General features: G+C 51.3%; 7 protein-coding genes across 7 annotated transcripts; 4 read left to right on the top strand and 3 right to left on the bottom strand.

Moving 5' to 3' along the window:
* Nucleotides 1-362: 362 nt before the first annotated feature.
* Nucleotides 363-1,030, top strand: N7459_008593 (COX20 family protein; the record flags this gene model as incomplete). The annotated part of the gene is made up of 2 exons (XM_056947761.1): nucleotides 363-711; nucleotides 771-1,030. The coding sequence occupies 2 exons, from the start codon at nucleotides 363-365 to the stop codon at nucleotides 1,028-1,030; spliced, it is 609 nt and encodes a 202-aa protein (XP_056797271.1).
* Nucleotides 1,031-1,280: 250 nt separating this feature from the next.
* N7459_008592 (uncharacterized protein) lies at nucleotides 1,281-2,108 on the bottom strand (the record flags this gene model as incomplete). Its single annotated transcript, XM_056947760.1, has 1 exon — nucleotides 1,281-2,108. One exon carries the CDS (start codon nucleotides 2,106-2,108, stop codon nucleotides 1,281-1,283), a length of 828 nt encoding a protein of 275 aa, XP_056797270.1.
* A 501-nt stretch (nucleotides 2,109-2,609) lies between these two features.
* Nucleotides 2,610-4,280, bottom strand: sik1 (snoRNP complex protein NOP56; the record flags this gene model as incomplete). The annotated part of the gene is made up of 3 exons (XM_056947759.1): nucleotides 2,610-2,876; nucleotides 2,932-4,051; nucleotides 4,117-4,280. 3 exons carry the CDS (start codon nucleotides 4,278-4,280, stop codon nucleotides 2,610-2,612), a joined length of 1,551 nt encoding a protein of 516 aa, XP_056797269.1.
* Nucleotides 4,281-4,621: 341 nt separating this feature from the next.
* N7459_008590 (chaperonin-containing T-complex subunit CCT6) lies at nucleotides 4,622-6,591 on the top strand (the record flags this gene model as incomplete). Its single annotated transcript, XM_056947758.1, has 7 exons — nucleotides 4,622-4,663; nucleotides 4,724-4,818; nucleotides 4,873-4,894; nucleotides 4,964-5,005; nucleotides 5,062-5,082; nucleotides 5,138-5,311; nucleotides 5,365-6,591. 7 exons carry the CDS (start codon nucleotides 4,622-4,624, stop codon nucleotides 6,589-6,591), a joined length of 1,623 nt encoding a protein of 540 aa, XP_056797268.1.
* Nucleotides 6,592-7,005: 414 nt separating this feature from the next.
* Nucleotides 7,006-8,073, bottom strand: N7459_008589 (putative histone acetyltransferase (MysT1); the record flags this gene model as incomplete). Its single annotated transcript, XM_056947757.1, has 1 exon — nucleotides 7,006-8,073. One exon carries the CDS (start codon nucleotides 8,071-8,073, stop codon nucleotides 7,006-7,008), a length of 1,068 nt encoding a protein of 355 aa, XP_056797267.1.
* Nucleotides 8,074-8,696: 623 nt separating this feature from the next.
* Nucleotides 8,697-11,728, top strand: N7459_008588 (RNA recognition motif domain-containing protein; the record flags this gene model as incomplete). The annotated part of the gene is made up of 2 exons (XM_056947756.1): nucleotides 8,697-8,873; nucleotides 8,930-11,728. 2 exons carry the CDS (start codon nucleotides 8,697-8,699, stop codon nucleotides 11,726-11,728), a joined length of 2,976 nt encoding a protein of 991 aa, XP_056797266.1.
* Nucleotides 11,729-12,163: 435 nt separating this feature from the next.
* On the top strand, nucleotides 12,164-13,928 carry N7459_008587 (asparagine--tRNA ligase SLM5; the record flags this gene model as incomplete). Its single annotated transcript, XM_056947755.1, has 2 exons — nucleotides 12,164-12,432; nucleotides 12,512-13,928. 2 exons carry the CDS (start codon nucleotides 12,164-12,166, stop codon nucleotides 13,926-13,928), a joined length of 1,686 nt encoding a protein of 561 aa, XP_056797265.1.
* Between the last annotated feature and the right edge of the window lie 5,369 nt (nucleotides 13,929-19,297).

The raw sequence follows: 19,297 nt of genomic DNA, 5'->3' as shown, positions 1-19,297 counted from the left end.
TTCGTGATAGGGCAGGCAGTGCCAGGAACATGAAATAAGTAATCCGAGAGGAATTAATGACTTCGACAAGTCGCAAAGACGCAGGGAGACGCTGACAGCGTGAGAGATGATTATGCAACTCAAGCCTGTAGGAGGGACCGGCAATGGCCTGCGACATGCGCCAATCCAGTCGATCTCAATCGCTTTTCGACGCGTCCGCGTCCGCGGGTAGCACGCGTAATGTTAGTCAGCGATAATCCGGAATAACTATCCTAATCCAGCGTCACATGGAATATCTAACTTTCCGATATTGATTATCAGTCTTTCAAGGTGGGCGAACGTTATTTGGATTGCCGAGTTCAAGTCGCTGCGCACCCCAAATCATGGCAGACGACTCGCGAGAGCCCGGCTCTACCCAAGAACCTGGCAGCCATCTTACCGCCAGCACTCCTTCGACCGATCCCAAGAAACCGAAACACGAATTCCCCCAGTCGCAAGTCGGAAAGCTATGGGACGCCTTTGGCAATCCTGAAGAGCCCGTGAATGCACTCGCAAATGCAACATACAAGCCGCGTGGCAAGGATGCAAAAGACGTTTCCTACTCGGAGGTCGTCGGCTCCATGTCTGTGTCTGAGATCTCATCATTTTACAAGGCACCATGCGCACGTGAATCATTATTGACTGGAATCGGGGCGGGTTTTGGCATTGGTGGCATTCGCGGTGTATTTGGAGGTATACCAACGACTCCTAGTCAATGCTTCATGGAGGGAGTAGCTAAATCATGCATCTAGGAATACGCTCATTATGGTCTGCCGGAAACTGGGCCGTCGGAGTATTCGCCGTCACTTCTCTAGCAGCTTATGAGTTTTGTCGACGCCGCCGAATCGAGGAATTGCACGGAATGAAACAAGCAGTGGAGTTGATGAAGGAATTGAAAGAGAAAAAACAGCGAGACAAGGAAAAGGCTATCGAGGAAGCAGCCAAGCATGCGGAGTTAGAAAGACAGAAGAGTTGGACAAACCCCTCCAACTACAAGTTCTGGGAGCGTTGATCGCTCCCCTGTCATGAGTTGGAGTCATGGTGTTTTGTGTGTGGGATCAAACCCAAACTTGTATATTCCGATCCTATGCTAAGGTGGTTGGCATTAGGTCATAAGTCATCTCTGTATCATAGCTCGCAAAGTCCATGTTGCCAATCAAATCATCGATATCCGAATCTGGCTCCGAAACTCCCAAGTTTATCCCCAAAATGCCGCGGAGAAAAAGAAATATAATGGCAAGAGACTGTTGTTAGTCGCAGGCCTAGACGTCGAATTTGACTCGTTTCTGAATGGCGCCATTGTGTATACTGCGAAGTCTGTCTAACTTGATGCCTTCGTTGCGTCTTTCTCGTCGTTTCTCACGAGCTTCTCGTGCTTCGCGATTCTTCCACTCGGCGACTTGTTTCTGCCGTTTCTGGGACCGTGCCCATGCGGTCGCCGCAGTAGGCCTGAAGCCTACACCATTGATTCCATAACCATCATCACTAGGATCGGTAGGATTATGTCCCGTGATCTCATGATCATGCCATGTGAACGGATCCTCTAACGAGGTATCTGCAAGAGGAGGCGAGAGCCGTTGCTTGCGACTTTTGGAGGGGGATGAAGGATCGGGTTGCTTGCGGGGCGAGGTTGCAGATTTTCTCTTTGAAGGAGATGCCGAGGGTGCAGTTGCCCCAAAGTTTGTGTTTTTCTGCCTCTGTGTTCGGGGAGAAGATTGGTGGTCTTGAGCTTCGTCGGGTTCGCCGCTGTGAACTGGCCAGGCGCCAGGCACATTCTGGGCATCATGGCGGCTTTCCGCAGCACGATTTTCCTGTGCTTGATGCGGGGCTGAGATCTGTTGACGCTGGGTAGCTAATAGTCCTGGATCTGGCAGTCGCTCGTTCCGAATCGCAAGTTCTCCAAATCGCCCTGCCACCGCCGCTCGCGGGCTGTATCGCCCTAGCTCCGCATCCTCGCGAAGCCGAGTCTCTTGAAGGCTAGCAATAGATACAGTCGATGTCGGTGATACCGGTGGACTATAATAGTCCGATCCAGAAGGTTCTCGTTTGCGTTTGGGCGAGAAGTATCGAGGGGAATGCGTCGCCATCATTGCGGGGGCGATAGCGGATGAACTTGCGGGGATGCCACCAGACGAGCAACCCAAGATATGGCATTTATAGGTATTGCGGAGAGCAAACCCCAGTCACGTTTAGCGGAAATAGGCAGAGTTCATGGTGCAGAATGCCCTATCATAGGGTGCGGAGATCAGGATTGGGAGGGGCAAGTCATTGGACGCTCGGGAATGAGTTTGGTCGGCGATGCGGGACCTAGTCAACGTGTTGTACAAACCAGGCAAATATCAGGCCCAGGACCACGAACTCGGCTCGGGAGAGCGTGGCCACGACCCTGGACCAAGAACAGAAGAACATACGATCACTCATCTAAAACAAGGATTGAGCAAGTAAATCTTATTGCCACATATGGCCTAAGTCGCATAATTTACAGATCCCCAAGCCCATCGAGTCGTGAACAAGATAGTAAAAAAAAAGTGAAAAGATCAATAAGAACCCAACGCCATGACAAGACTCCCAGTCCCAAAGAAAAAGCGCTTTTATGCCTTCTGCTTCTTCTTAGAAGGCTCAGCATCGTTGTCATGCTTGCGCTTCTTCTTTTCGGAGTCGCCCTCGCCGACATCCGACTTGCGCTTCTTCTTCTTGTCACTCTTCTCCTTCTTGTCACTCTTCTCCTTCTTTTCCTTCTTATCTTTCTTTTCCTTCTTCTCCTTCTTGGCAGGAGTGGCATCGGCGTCCTGCATCTCCGCATCGCTCGCATCGCCGTCGATGTCCATGCCAGCCAGAACGGCGTCCATGGCAGATTTCTGAGAGTGGTTTATTAGCATAGATCACCCAACGTTGTGCGCAATTTTGACATACCATGGCCACTTCGTTCTTGGTGGGAGCAGCTCCAGAGGCATAGAACTCCAGACGCTCCTCAACTTGCTGCTTCAGGGCCTCGCCAAACTTGGTCGAGGGAGCCTCGGAGAAGTTATCGATACGGGAGGCAATAGAGCACTTGTTGGCAAGGAATCGTGAAATGCGGCCCTTGTTCTTAGGACCGGCTCGGCCAATGAAGGAGGAGTGGTACAGCAGACCGTACTTGGGGGTGTTGCCCTTGGTCTTCAGGGCACGGAACAGAGCCTTCTCGGCACCTAGAATTTGGACAGTAGAGGCGGGGTACTTGGACAGGTTGGTCAAGCTACCGGCGTGAGAGATCAGGCGGGCACCAACCACCTCGCCAATCAGCGAAGCAAGGTTAGGCGCGACAACGCTCATCTTGTCCACCAGATACTGGTAAAGTCGCTTGCGGTACTTGGCAAGGCTGACTACGCGGCCAGCGAAAGTCGTGACGTTCTCCATGTCGGCTTCAGAGATGTCCTGACCCATGCTGTGCTTGGCAGCGTTGATGATGTCCTGAGCAACGCCCTTGTCGTCTTCCACGAGCGCGGCAATGTCGTGAAGGCTCTCGTCAGACAAGGAGTTCTTGTCCTTCACAAAGAGCGCAATCTCTGCGTAGCGCTGGTTGTCCGAGACGATCTTAATCAGCTCAGGGAAGTGCCACGAGTACCACTCGCGAACCCGCATGGCGAAAGTGTTGATAGCCTTGTCCATCTGGTCAAGGATTGCAATGGCCTGGATGATGTGGTTGTCATCACGCTGAACGGAGAACTTGACCTTGGCACGCGAGTAGGCGTGGCCGAGACCAAGCTGAGCGGTGTCCATGTCGCCCTCGCGAAGCTGCTTCAGCAACTTGGTGAAGTGGAGGCGCACACCACGCAGAAGATCCTGGACAACTTCGCTGGTGTCACCAGTTTCACAGTCCACAAAGGAGAAGGCATTCTTGACGCTCGCGGCGAGGCCCTTGTCGGAAAGACCGAGGACAACCTTCTTCTTTTTGCTTGGCTTAGGGAGGTTCAGTTCAAGGAAGGAGACGAGAGTCTCGGATGCGATACCCTCCGAGATGTCATTGATTTCACCGAGAGCCTGCTTGTTGTTCCTGGGTTATATGAGTTGATGCTCTGGGAAGGAAATTTTGCGGGTGGACGTTTAAGCGAGACATACTCAAAAGGAAGGAAGCTAGTGATATCAACCATTTTGCCAAACTTGGCAAGGTCATTGACACCCTCCTGGACTTCCTTCAGGCGGCTGCCCACTGCGTCACCCTGGTGGGCAACCTTGAACAGCGAGTACCCGATCGGGCTCTCGAAGAGGAGGTAATCGGCCATGGCGTTGGTCCTTGGGCCAAATCAAGTGCAGAATGACCAAAGGATAGGTGCAGCAACAGAGGCCACAGGCGGCTCAGGAAGGCGAGCTGGTCGGTTGTGGATGCGGGCGTTCAAGAGAGCGGAGGACAAGCAAAAAATCGCAAGCTCATCCAAAGTAATTTTTCGTCAAGGGCGCTAAACCATATTGGAGTGAATTTCTTGTGGGCGGGCAGAATTATGCCACTTCACCGCCTTACGCCGCCAAAGGAAGGTTGCCCACTCCTGTGCTCAACAAGCTCCATCCCATCCTCTTTTTGTGTTTCTTTTGGGTCGAGCTCCCGTTCGTTCATTCTACTGCAGATATGTCTGCAACCCAGTTGCTTAACCCGAAGGCGGAGTCCCGGGTATGCCATGATGCCACCCCCGATTGACCCCTCCGTGGCCCGCACTAACATTTCATTTAGCGGAGAGGTGAGGCCCTGAAGGTCAACATTAGCGCCGGAGAGGGTCTCCAGGATGTTCTCAAGTCCAATCTGGGTCCTTCGGGAACCCTGAAGATGTAAGTGTTGCGGTATTCCCATCAGGAACCGCAACAAAGCTGACCAAACCTTAGGCTGGTGGACGGTGCAGGCGGAGTATGCAACATGGCCCCTATTCTCTGGAATGTCAGAGATCTCAGTCTAATGCGGGGAAATATATGACAGATTAAACTGACCAAAGATGGGAATGTTTTGCTGCGTGAAATGGTTTGCTCGACTTTCCCATCCTTTTTGATCACAGCACCAATGCTAATATTCTCCAGCAAATCCAAAACCCCACAGCTGTAAGACAGCATTACCCCGACGAATCCCCCCTCCCTCTCGCTGATAAGTATCAAGGTCATGATTGCTCGTGCTGCGACTGCACAAGATGACATTACGGGTGATGGTACAACTTCGGTTGTGCTCCTGGTGGGAGAGCTCCTGAAGCAGGCTGACCGCCATATCTCCGAGGGTCTGCATCCTCGAGTGATTACCGATGGCTATGAGATTGCAAAGACGGAGGCGATAAAGGTATTGAGGAAACACTCATCGAAGGTGTTCTTGATCTAACCCGAGATATGCAGTTTCTTGACCAATTCAAGCTCGAACACGCCATTGACCGAGAGCTGCTCCTCTCTGTCGCTCGTACTTCTCTTTCCACCAAGCTCAACAATGCTCTCGCCGAGAAGCTTACCCCCGATATTGTCGATGCTGTGCTCGCCATTCACCGCGCCCCCGAGAAGCCGGACCTCCATATGGTCGAGATCATGACGATGCAGCACCGTACGTCATCTGACACCCAGCTTATCCGTGGCCTGGCCCTGGATCACGGTGCTCGCCACCCTGACATGCCGAAGAGAGTGGAAAACGCGTTCATCTTGACACTGAATGTCAGCCTGGAATACGAGAAGTCCGAGATCAACTCCGGTTTCTACTATTCCAGCGCTGAGCAGAGAGACAAGCTGGTGGAAAGCGAACGCAAGTTTGTTGATGCGAAGTTGCAGAAGATCGTGGAGCTTAAAAAGCAAGTTTGCGGTAATGACCCGAAGAAGGGTTTCGTGGTGATCAACCAGAAGGGTATCGATCCCCTCAGCTTGGATGTGCTTGTCAAGAATGGCATCATGGCTCTCCGACGAGCCAAGCGGAGAAACATGGAACGTCTGCAACTGGTTTGTGGTGGTGTTGCCCAAAACAGTGTGGAAGACTTGACTCCGGATGTTCTTGGTTGGGCCGGTCTGGTCTATGAGCACCAGCTCGGTGAGGAGAAGTACACTTTTGTTGAGGAAGTGAAGGACCCCAAGTCTGTTACTATTCTCATCAAGGGTCCCAACTCGCACACCATTGCCCAGGTTAAGGATGCTGTCCGTGATGGCCTTCGCTCCGTCTACAATACCATTGTGGATGGCTGCGTCATTCCTGGGGCTGGTGCATATCAAGTTGCTTGTGCCAAGCACCTCAAGTCGGAGAAATTTGAAAAGACTGTGAAGGGCAAGGCCAAGTGGGGTGTGGATGCTTTTGCCGATGCTCTTGAGATCATTCCTAAGACTCTCGCCGCCAACTCCGGCCACGATGTCCAAGATTCTCTGGCTCTGATGCGGGATGAGCTTTCGGATGGTAACACTGTTGGCTTGGACCTGAACACTGGCGAGCCTATGGACCCTGTGCAGGCCGGTGTTTTCGACTCGTACCGTGTACTGCGGAACTGCATTGCCTCCAGCACTGGCATCGCATCCAATCTGCTTCTTTGCGATGAGCTATTGAAGGCTCGGCAGATGGGCAAGCAGGGCGGCCCTGCTGGTATGGATGAGTAATGTGCTTCTGATTGATGATGCCCAGTGATTCATGTAAAGATTTAGATGGACCTAGTCGATGGTCTACTACAAAAAATGGCACAGTAATTGCAAAACTATTGTGGACAAGTCGTATGAGTAACGGAGGGCTCGATCGTAGCGAGGAAAGTGCTTATCAGGGCGAATAAGCACTCGACAACACAATCTGTGTATTCTAACTACCAGAGAGCTCCGCCTGACACGTTCTGTAAGCGCTTGTTCGAGGCGGACGCCAAACCAGAAGTCATAAAGCTATAACACGGGAACCCACGCGTCCTGATTTCTACAATTTCACGCGTGTGGGTGTCTTTTGCCATTCAAACATAAGCTCAAAATCTCATTCCGCTCGTTTGACGTCGTTGGGTATTGATGACACTATCATACAATATCTAGCACTCAATCTTCTTCCTCTCCTGAAGTGCTTTGGTAGCCCTCCGAAACATCCACAGGTGGCCATACTTTCAGAAACCCCTCCTCCTTCACAGGGTCATTTAGGGAGAGATGATGGACCTTGGCCCATTCCCATACATCTGACTTGCGAATGACAATTGTCGCGCCTTGCTTTGTATCATCTTCTCCAGTTGAGCGGTTCAATCTGCGCTTCTTCGGAGTTGTCTCGGGTTGAATAACTCCCATGTGTTTTACAGCAGTGATCACATCTTCATTCAACATGCCGGTCACCTGTCCGATTTGTTCGACAGTCATTAATTCCCGCAGGGGTCTCTTGCGGGAAGCTTTCGAGGCACTGCTAGTCTTCTGTTGATCAGGTTCGTCGCTGTTCTCACTATGCTTGCCACACAGCAAGTACCTCGCGATCCGTTCCGCCCAGAAACGATTGTAGCTTTTCTGGCCCAGGTCGCTGAGGGGTTTTTCGGGTCCACCAATGTAACCGCCGGGGAACTCCCAGCCGCTGAGCTTGTAACTGATGCCCATCAAGAGTTTTCCCAGCTGCTTGTGCTGATATGGTGGAAACACACAGATGCATGCAAGATTGTTTGCATCCCAAGAGAGCTTTTCCTTCGAGAAGAAGCCCAGGACATGATAATTGTCCGGGTTATTCGGATCAGTAAACGTGAGAATATAGTAGAGGAAGGTCGAGACGTCGAAAAAAACGGTTTTGTGGTCTAGGAACAATTTGGCAAACAGAGATAAGTTCTGTCCAAATAGCTTGTGTTCCTCGCCATCGACCTCCCACACTGCATATCCGCCATGGTCATACACTTTGGTTCCTGGTGGAGTGGTGCGGTGCTCACAGGCCCTTGTATGCGCAACGAAGGCACCTTCGTCGCAGGAATATCGGAAACACCACCCACAGACATAGAGATTATCGACATCTTTGGCGACCAAATCCTCCGGATAGATGGACTGGTACCAGGGCTTGAAACGAAGGTCTCCTAGCACCACATTCTGGACATTACGGTCACCCGGGCTTTGCAGTCGCGATGGCGACTTGCTGGTAGCCATGGACTCGCTTGAGGATCGCAGAGTATTCACGGGTTCGGCGTCGGCAAGCAGCTAGGTTTCGTGCGTTCTTTTGTAGGGTGCAGTGTCCAGTGGGCCGGCCATTGGCATCACCGAGCAAGGAGGCGCTGGGACGTGTTGTAGGAAGAACAAAGATGCAATCGTACCGACATTGACAGCGAGGTATTAGAGCTAGCCGCTCGGCATGGGGGATCAATCTGTACAAGCTGGTCGCATGCACCAACAAAGGCAGCCTTTACCGGAGCTCAGAAGCTTGAAAAGAGGAAAAGATTCCCCTCTACGGGGCCAGCCTGCCGGCTGAGTCAGCGGGCAGATGATCCGGCCCCGGGCGGGGAGAGCTAGGATTATCTTATCCGCTGTTGCCTATGCACTCGGAGACATCGTCTTGCGTGAGATCGAGAGTTTCATCCTTGCTTCTTCCTCTTCCCCCCTGGAAACACAAATCCCAGATGCTGCAGGCAGCAGTCATCTAGGTTCCATGATATTTATCCTGTGCATTCCCAGAACTCCCTGGAAGGCACGACATCTTTTACTAGTCCAACCCGTGTAACTTCCCCACTCGCTCGCGAACCTAAACTCAGGGTTCGCGTAGCTCGACATTCACGATGTTGAAGCCCTTCCAGGTCAGAGACCTTCACCTGTCTTCCGATGCAGAGGGGGAGCACTCCGATTCCCCTCATGGGGTCGTGCAGATCTCTGCTATCGACTACGATGGCCTCGCATCATCCCATCCTCGGGCGAGGCTGACATATCTGGATGATGACGATGGTGACCAGATCACGGTAAATCCAGATAAACGCAGAGTATTTTCTGTCACGGCCTAGCTAATGCACCGTAGGTTGGTTCCTCTCTCGAGCTTTCCCAGCGTCTGGATGAACCTCTAGGTATTGACGCCCGCCTTGGATCCATTCAACTATCCCAAAATGAACCAAATCCGATGCATATATTTGATATCCGTCGGTCAAACTCTGTGACCGAATTGTGGAAGCGGTTTGAGGCTACAGTCGACAATGGACCCATGATTCAAAAAGAGAGGCACAATGACCCCGCTACGCTGGAGCCTACCGTTGATAGCCCCGAACATGAAGAGAGTCATCCTTCGGGTATCACTACCGCCACCTTGGCTTCTGCGGATGAGCCACAGCCTTTTATGGCTGCATTCGAGGCCGAGTTAGCAAATATCCTTGGCTCTGCAGAGGAGACTTCTGAGTCCGAGGCCACACAGCCCGAATCATCGCGAGCAGCTGAATCCTCCGCGAACACTGAAGACCCGCCAAGAGCCCTCCATCCTGCGGAAATACTTGCCACGCAAGTTCTACAGCACCTGGTCAATGGAGCCAGCTTAGTTCAATCGGAATTGAGATCAAAGTTGCCAGAATTACAGCGTCAACTCCGCGATGCCCAGAGAACTCTGCCTGAGAACGTCGGAGCATCGTTGCAATCCATTCTTGCTACCCTTGAAGCTCGCATAAAAACTGCTCTCAACAATCTACCAGAGGGTGGAAGAAATTTAGCAGAAGAAGCAATTCACGCGAGAAGGCCCATGGCTGAGAGTGCCGCAGATGGCCTTCGCTTCATGGCGTCGGAGTTCAACGAAGTAGGCCGAACATTGTTTGCCGCGTTTGAACACGAGTTTGGGCGAGCTACAGCACAGGACACAGGCAGCACGCCTGATGCATCGAACACAACCCCTGGTGCATTCCGAGATCCTGCTAGCAATGGAGCTGTTCTGTCGAGCCTGGATTCTCACGAAACTGGAGCTCGATACGTGGATCCGGCCACGCAGGAAAGACAGGCCACCAATTCAGATAAATCGCCAGCCGCAGGGCCTGGGGCAAGCCATGTTGCTGCGTCGCCAGATGCTAAAATTACTCACCAGAGCGCAGAGGCTGGAACCAGTCTTGGCCATGGTCTCACTCCTCCATTCAATGGTCCTCGCTTTTTCCCCGCGCCGCCTCCTTTCCCACCTACGCGTCCCACGCACTGGCCACTATCCTGGCAGTCATTTGCTCATTTTAATCCACCGCCACCTCATCATAGTTCTTTCCCTGCCCCTCCTCCACTTGCACCCTACTCGGGTCAACATTGGCCTTTCCATCCCCAGCCTGGTCATCAGAGCTCCTTCGTCGATCCTCCATACCAGTCTGTATCCTCATATTCACAGAGACACAACGAGGTGCCTCCGGCCTTGTCTGTGAATAAACCCTCAGATAATGCAGAACTACAAACGGAGGATTTGGCCAATAAGACTCTTTTTATTGGAAATGTTGGGTTCAATGTGACCGAGCGGATTATTCAAGATGTCTTCGCTTCGAGAGGGTTTATTGTCGATGTGGACCTTCCCTTGGATTCTGTGTCTGGCAAACATGCAGGCTTTGGCTATCTGCATTTCCCCTCAATCCACCCAGCTATGGCTGCAATGGATGTTCTACAAGGTGCCCATATCGATGGTCATGCGATAAATCTTGAATTCAGTGAAAGCATGCCCATTGACGCCCTGCTCTCATCACGGAGTTCCGTGGAAAATGTGAATTCAAGGTCGCGAGGCTGTCAGCAAAGTGATACAAATACTCCTGTTTCACAGGATCTCACTTCAAAGCCTCAAGACGTCATTCATTTTGGTCCGGGGCAGGCCCTCGTTCCTCAACAGGGCTTTAAAACCAAGCGCGCCAAATCTGTCGCTTTTCAAGAACCCAGTCAACCCGTGGCAGATAACTCTGAGTTGAATTCTCAATCTCCTGCGACGCGACCAGTATCACCTCCACTTATTGATTTATCCACTGATGGCTCCTCTACTGCACGGACCACTTCCCTTCGGACTGGAGAGGAAGGTCGACATCAAGTAAATGACAACGATCCTGGTTATCTCCCAGTTTTAAGTTCAGATCTGGAAATGAGTCGGTTCCCACCTGTTTCCCAATTTGAAGCTCAACTCTTGGCAGCCCAACAGCAAGAACGAGCATCGGCGTCTGATTCTCTCTCTGCATCCCATCAAAGACCTTACGTTCCCTCGGTCCGCCCGGACCCAATCCCAGAGTCTCTTCCCCAACGAGCTCGCACCCTCTCTCATACTCATGGGGCCCGGGGGGTGAACAGATCTACAGAAGGTCCAGAACTGTTTGGCTCCACGGGAACCAACTCTCGTGGTCACGCTGGGCCTAGCCTGCGTCGCTCAAACACCGTGGAATTTGGGCAAACAAGAACGAGGCAGCATGAGACCTCCAGTACCATATCATCGGGTGAACCCCAATCTGCGTCGAGATTGAGACGTCGTGCAAGTGAACGTCATGCCCTTCGATCGCATGCCCAACAATTTGCTGGATTAGACACTTGGGCGCGGTTAGACCGAAGGGAACGCCAACGCTCCAGGCCACGTTCAAGCCAGGATATTCCCGTGGCTTCTCCCATCGAAGGGGCGCATAGGCGTGTTCTGCCAGAGGGTAGTGTTGCAGACACTCAAACCGCTGATGTCGAAAAGTGCGTTTCCTCCCTTCTTGACATGGGCTATGGAAGTGCCCAAGATGGTGGACGCTCTCGGATGACTGTCTATGCTGCTGCAAGTAATGGAAGCTTGCTGGACGCAATTGAAATGATTGAGGAGGAGAGGCAGGCATACGCAAGAAGACACGATTTATAATGAGATTGGCGGTGGATATACGTTATGTGCCGGGCATTTTAAATCTGAGTCGCTCTTTTAGCTCTTTTGATTCTTATGTTTAGGGATCTTTATGCTTTAGGTACATGAACCTTCCCTTTTGGAATAGTATTGATCTAGCCCAGTCAATGTAGTCTTTATTTCCAGTCATCAGGACTCTCAATATATAATGAGGTAATCCTGCGTGCTTGGAAGTTCAATTATCAAAGAGGTCCTATTCTTCAGGCCAATGCTTATCAAGACAAATACTCACCTATTTACCGAGGGCATGATTTTCTTTGTTGCAACTGCGGTTTTGTTAAACGCAAGCATTAAGTGTGGAGCCGTTGATGGACCGGCCACAGGTCGGATTTTCTGCTCGGCGTAACCTCCGACCTTCATTCCAACCACCGCAGCAACCAACACCTTGACCCAGCCATGCAGACATGGCGGCGGGCCTTCGCCACGTCTGTTCGCAGACTCAATCATAGTCCGACATCGCATCCTCGGCCGACCGCCCTGCGATGCGCGCAAATACTCCAGTCCAGCAAAAGAAATGGACCTTGCAGCTTGGAAGACCAAGAGATCAAGGTCAACGGGTTCATCCGCTCCGTTAGAAAGCAGAAGCGTTTCGCTTTCGCAGAGATCTCAGATGGCTCAACACTCAAACCATTACAGGCAATTCTGAAGCCTGCGCAGGCAGCCGAGTACGTCTCCTCTGCAAAAGCTGCGGCTCTCAGGATTCGTTGATTATCAACCATGTCTAACACGGTCGCTTCTTTCCAGTCTGTCGACAGGGGCCGCAGTCGAGATATCAGGGATATGGAAGGCCTGCCCGCCTGGCAAGGAACAGACGCATGAGCTCCAAACCACTGACGTGGCCGTTGTCGGTGCGTCTGACCCTGAGGTGGGCATTTGTTGCAATTTCCCGCGGCAGAGAACACAAGATCTAACAGTCGCATCTCATTCACAGACATTCCCGATCCAGAAGAAATACCATAGCTCGGATTTCCTGCGCCAGATACCTCACCTTCGCATGCGGACACCTCTCTATTCGCTCCTTTCGCGGTTCCGCTCAGAGTGCCTATTCCAGTTGGGCAACGTCTTCCATTCCTACCCCATTGGCGGCTTTACACAAGTGCAACCCCCGATAATTACATCTTCCGACTGCGAAGGTGCAGGCGAAACGTTCACATTAGTTCCGCGTGGTGCCGCTGCGGTATCTGCCAACGAGAGCGATCATTTCTTCCGGGCACCCAAATATCTCACCGTCTCGTCGCAACTACATCTCGAAGCGTACGCCGCTGAATTGGGCAATGTTTGGACATTGACACCGGTCTTCCGTGCGGAGAAGAGTGATACACCCCGCCACCTAAGCGAGTTCTACATGCTTGAGGCCGAAGCCAACTTCATGTATAACCTGAACGCGCTAACTGATCAGGTGGAATATCTGCTTCGTGATCTGACGCGCCGATTGTATGACACGCCTGTGGCACAGGAGATCTTATCAGTGAAGCGGACGGGGGAATCTGGACAGGAAAGCAGCTCTGATGAGTCAGTCTCAACACTGCATCACAGATGGGCCGCTGTGATGGATGGGCCTAAATGGTCTCGCATTACATACACAGAAGCAATTCGAATGCTGCAAAGGGCAATCGCTGAGAATGGTGCATCTTTCGAGCACGCTCCTACATGGGACGGTGGCCTTCAACTCGAGCATGAGAAGTACATCGTTGAGGTCTTGTTCCAGGACAGTCCCGTGTTCGTGACCGATTATCCAAAGGCAGTCAAGCCATTCTACATGGCACCTTCGCAACCCAGCGATGGTGAGCACAGCGCGCCGGGAGAGACAGTAGCTTGCTTTGATCTGCTTCTCCCCGAAGTCAGTGAAGTTGCCGGTGGCTCTCTGCGTGAGCATCGGCTGCCCAATCTCATCCAGAATATGCGCGAACACGGTTTGATCAAGCCTCGTCTGTCCGCTGACCCCGATGCACCAGCTCCCAGTGAGCCGTTATATCCTCACCTCTCACCGACCGAGGATCTTGGCCATTTGCAGTGGTATGCCGATCTTCGCCGCTGGGGCTCCGCGCCTCACGGAGGCTTTGGGCTCGGATTCGACCGATTCCTAGGATATCTTTCAGGTGTCTCTAGTGTCAGGGATGTGGTTTCGTTCCCCCGATATTTCGGGCGCGCGGATTGTTGAAAACGGGCCTCCATCTTGTGTACAATATGTGAACGAAGTGTACTATATTAACTATACCAAAATCAGCATTGAATCTCCCACACACTTGGCAGCCACGGCTCGTAAATCATTGCCAGACATGTTCAATCAATCCACGAGCAAGGCTCTACCAACGCCGCCGACCATTTCTACAGTAAGAAACCAATCGGGCCAGGGCCCAACGCACCAAGCTTCGGGCGAGCCACCATTCTCACAGACATAAGCTTCGGAAAGGATTCAATCCCAACTCGAGCGAAAACCGAGCTTACTCCATGTGCGGAAATCTTCATGGTAAGCTTCTTTCCAACGATACAGTCATGATTACTTCCCGTCTCATCTCAGATGGATATTACATATCGTCCGGATTCACCCTTCGTCTCAGGATCAGCCTGGGGCAACCAGCCGACCCCGGGGGCCATGGCCTTGCGCACGGCGCTGGGGAATTTGACAAGAGTAGTATATATAGGGACACCTCGCCCCCCGAGTTGGGGCCATGGAAATCCTGCGACAGGCAAAATAAGTTAAATCCTGAAGTCGGTGCGAGGCCGGGATGTCAGCACCTTGGAGCTAAAAGGCGGCGCGGATCGTGAACGCCTATACACTGCAGCTTCAGAGATAACCAGCTAGGCGGGGGGATATTCGAGTGAGCCAACTAAACATCCCAAGATCCGAGGAGGGGGACCGAAAGGGATTTCGCAGGGCAAGGCCAGCCTTGTAGTATATAGGCGTCGGGTTGGAGTTCTTCGAGTCGCAAGATGCGACCGTGACAGGAATAATACGTCTATTTTAGTCAGGACTGACTGAGGCCGACTACCTCGGGTCCTGATGATTCCTCAAGGCCCCGATCTAGTTGCCAGAGGAGGAACTATAGATGTACCTAATAGCCATTTCTGTACATCGACAATACTACATACCATGAGTATGAGGCCGACCAGCCTGCTCGAAAGCCAAGAGAGACCGCAAGTGTTACTGGAAGTGTACTAGGGCCGATTGCCCACGAAGCGCATCGCGGAATTCGGCCTCCGATCAAGGCCAAGCACTCTAGCGTGGCTGGAGGCGCCCGCAGCCAAACGCAAAAGAACGGGGGCGCTGCCTAGATGGTCACATTAATGTTCCTCCGGAGCGACCGAAATACGCGTCTGGGCCGCAACGGACAAATAAGGATGGCCAGCGGAAGCCTCCGTCAGCAGAAACGTGGTCCGTGGGAGACACTTTATTTTCGGAGCTCGCTTATAGGAATGCCGATTTTGATTCAAGTAGCCTGGGCTGGGGGTTACAGTACGTGGAGTGGAGACAGGCGTCGGAATGGTAAACTATTGGATTGTGGGCTTGCAGTTAAGAGTAAGTCGTGTTACTGATCCTGGATAAGGTCGCACCTCTTGCCTGATTTCGATTCATGTTGAAAATAATCCTTTCCATAGCGATCTCTTTGCGACCGAGAGCCTTGTCAATCCAAACCAAACCCCATCCATAGCTACTGCTAGAGAATACAGACAAACTATCATAACTCTTAACTCAAATACCCAGAATGTGCAGCCTCACAGGATCGGGAAACATGTTCATATACGTGATCGTGTACAGCCTTGGACCAGAAAGGGAAAAAAAGGAAAAGAAAAGAAAACAGGGCAATTTTACCCTTCTTAATCTAATAAACTTTACAGTACGAGCGCGAGCCCCAAGCCCCTGCCAATAAGGAGGCCAGGATCGGCGGGCCAAGGGGATCCAACCTTACCGCGGTTAAGCATAAGCAAGAAGATGTTCGGCCTAAGTCCGCCTCGAGGCGTCCGACGATTCATGCCGATTATCCCTGCCTGACGTATCACATTGCTGCAAGATGACGGACGGCGCACTATATTATTAATACCAGTCTGAGTCAAAAACCGAACCAATCCGCGCAGCGCGTAAAATAGGGAGCCTTGCAACACAGGGCTTCCCAGCCCCAAATTGAATTGTGAAAACACTCGTCTTAAACCATGATTCTGGTGGTTCATACTCTATATATAATACGGTAACTGCTTCTTATTAACCTCTTCTCGTTCCACGTTCCTCCCTTTCACTTACCAGTCGTATTCGGTCGAATAAACCCCCGAAATATAAAGTCCAAGAAGGGACCGTGCGCCACATGGTTACGATATCCATGGATATGCTTTGTGCTAATTCACGTAAGACACTAATCGGGTCATCCAGCCCGTTTAGGATAAAGCCTAGGTGAGAGCGGGCACCACAGGAAGGAAGGGCATTCACAAAGGGCAAGAACAGGGCCAAGAGCGATGACAGTTGCCACCCCAGAGGACCGACCTGACTTAGTATTACTATATATATACTCCACTGGGGCAGGAGAAGGGGCCACCGCTAAAGCTCCGATCGCTCTTGGCAAGAAGGGTTATACACCATTCATGATGCATATGCTGCCCTTGGCGGGGCATATTGGCACTATACGAATATATGCACTTTAGTTTCGGGGAGGCATCGGCGTACAAACCGGTATACGTATGCATATGCGTATGCGTATATAAGCATAATATATAATATGACCAACAGCCAGGCGGGCCATTGGTAAGAAATAACGGCATGGCTATTGATCCGCTGTCTTGTACATAAGTAGCCAGGCTACGTACTATACAGTGAAGTACGTACTGTGCGGAGTAGTAGTAGTTTATTCAGTACCTACCTAGGTAACCTAGGTAGTGCTTACCTGATAGCCTTATAGGCCAGTCGGGAATAATCCTTTCAACCTGCTACCTCTGGAGCTCGACAGTGCTGCTGACTGTACTATCAGCCTTCGGACAGACATACCCGAAGACGGCAATAACGCGATAGCGCGGAATTAGTTATGTAATTACAAGGATCGTCCCGACTTCAGGACTCAGGCCTCCATCTAGCACATTCCCTATTAGTCCAAGCGGCAATTATGAATTATGTTTAGTGGAGATAAGCTCGTGCGACGTTTCACGGAATCAACTCTTGGCAACCTTTATTTCCAGGGTTGCAACGGGTGCGTGACAATACAGAAACGCGGTCGCAACCATATCTCAAGTAAAGTTGATCGTGAGTAATGCCAAATTAGGCTACCACCTACGCGAGGGCACGTCACCCGCCCCAAGGCCCCCGAGTCTAGGGATTGACATCCAGTAAGATGCTTTTCAGCACAACTCGTGAAGTACTTGATTAGGACTAGTGAAGGAGGGAAGGTTGGAAGGATCAGGCCGACACAGTCCGAGCTGAGTACATACTTGGATGCTTACAATTTCGACGATCGCATATTGTTGTAGACTACTGTGCTTTGCCCATTAGACGAGTTTTGAATCACAGAGAACGAAGTGATTTTGAACCGTATCCTGGTTCATGGAGGAGTTGGCTTCGAGTCAAGCGCAAGGCCACAGAGTCAGGCAACCAGCGTGAGGCGGGTGAGCACGAGTCGGAGATTATTGATCAGGATGCAGGACGATTGATAGACATGTTGTGTCGCCAACATAGTTATAGCCTCGCTATGGTGGCTGTAATTTATTGGAGGGGGGATACATAATAGCTGATTATTGCACTAATGATAATCTACCTAGGTACATACAGTAGGAGGCGCCGTGAAGGCTAAAAAAAACACAAATACAATCATCGGCTCCAAGACGAGTAGAACTCACATCCTATTATACTCCCGAATATCAGGTGGAGTCAATATTGGAGGCCATGAGCTGCCTGTTTCAAACAACGACCATACAAAAATCATAGAGAAATTCGATTCAGGTTGCGAAAGATAACTGGAGAAAAACGACAAGCCAGAGCTCCACTGTAGGCGACCCCAGTGTAGAAATGCCTGCGAACCACGGTCGGCAAACTTTGCGGCGGAATGGCCCGCAAGGGCCTGACTCTATCAGCAATTTCGGGCAATATGGTTTGCGAGCAGTGGGGATACTTACTTATATTGGCTAGTTTCACGCTGCAGGATGAAAAGGAGTCTCGGATGATCGGATGGCTGACGGCAGCCAGAAAATCCCAATTATTTTGGTATTTCGGCGGGCTTCTTGACTATGTGATTTCGGCGGCCATACATGTATGTAATAAACTCCTCTACAGCCTCATCCACCCGTAGTGAGGTACTGACTCAGTAAGTTGTCGCACTGGGAGCCTTATCTTGGGACAAATCTTTCGATTACGTGGGATCCACGGCCTACGGGCAACTGACTCATGTTCATTTGGTTTGCCGAGCAGAACGAAGGCGCGAGTAGGATGGGAGGTGTATAAAGTGGGATTTCGGGGCGATCTCGTAAGATTTACTGAGTAGAGCAGGGCGTGGGAAATCTGACAGAGCTCGCACATGGTACACACGTCAAGTAAGGCGCTACATGTGGTCATCATGTATCTTTCAGGTATGGTGCTTACGACCTGATCACATTGAACGTGTCTACGTAAAAGGAGTTAGGGTATACGCACTATTATACTTTCCCATTAAGACCCCAGGGCTGGGCGCATGTTGCATGTAATTGGAGATTATCGAATTTCATATTATTATTGCGAGTAGCACCTGCGACGAAGAGCAGCCATTGTACTGCCGATCGGGCTTTGGACCCTGGTCGGCCTTGTTGGGTAGTTAGATCTTGACATTGGTTGTGGAACGTTGGACCCCCATGCCACTACATATGTACAGCATGCTAGCCTAGTACGCATGGCCTAAGTATCTGCATGCACTGTCGACAGAATGGTCGTCCAGGCTATTTACGGTCCACACTGCCTCAGATGGCCCCAACGGTCGATCGTGTTGCTCCATACTTGATGCTTGGGCTGCCTTATCCCGGGATGCTGTTCTCTACACATATAATTATGAACATGGTCAGTGTATACTCTGTAAAGCAAGCAGTGTGACCTTCTTAACCCCTCCCACCAGGTCGATGGAAGTTCAGGTCACCACGGTGATGTCAGGTCGGACTAGCCAGCGCCATGTGAGACATCTCATGCAGGCCATGGTCGAACGCGCAGTTTGACACAGATGGTCTCGGACGACCTATCACGATTTTCCTTTGTGTTGAAGGCAGCGGATGAATAGAGATACAGACATTCATTACACACACTCGGACCCCAGCCTCTATGTACTGAGATATTTATCCAGTCCTACTACTATACATCGCATGCAACTACAACCAGCTACAGAGAATCGGGCGCCACGATTGACCAGCCTCGGAACCATATTATATACCTGTAGGTATAGCGTGCCGCTGTGCAACGCGGTCTTTGTTGGCGATTGGTTTGAACTGGGCCTCTGGGATCGGTCCGTGCGCTGGCTCGTCCTTGAATCAAAGGCAAGCTCTACGAACATCTCTTTCAAGCACAACCTGGATCCTCCGCTGGTGCCGAGCGCT

This window comes from Penicillium hispanicum (assembly GCF_028827665.1).
Source record: "Penicillium hispanicum strain IBT 35686 chromosome Unknown utg000007l_segment0_segment0, whole genome shotgun sequence".
Taxonomy (NCBI): Eukaryota; Fungi; Ascomycota; class Eurotiomycetes; order Eurotiales; family Aspergillaceae; genus Penicillium; species Penicillium hispanicum.
Note: the sequence above shows the minus strand (reverse complement) of the source record. Positions and strands in the feature narration are given on the sequence as shown.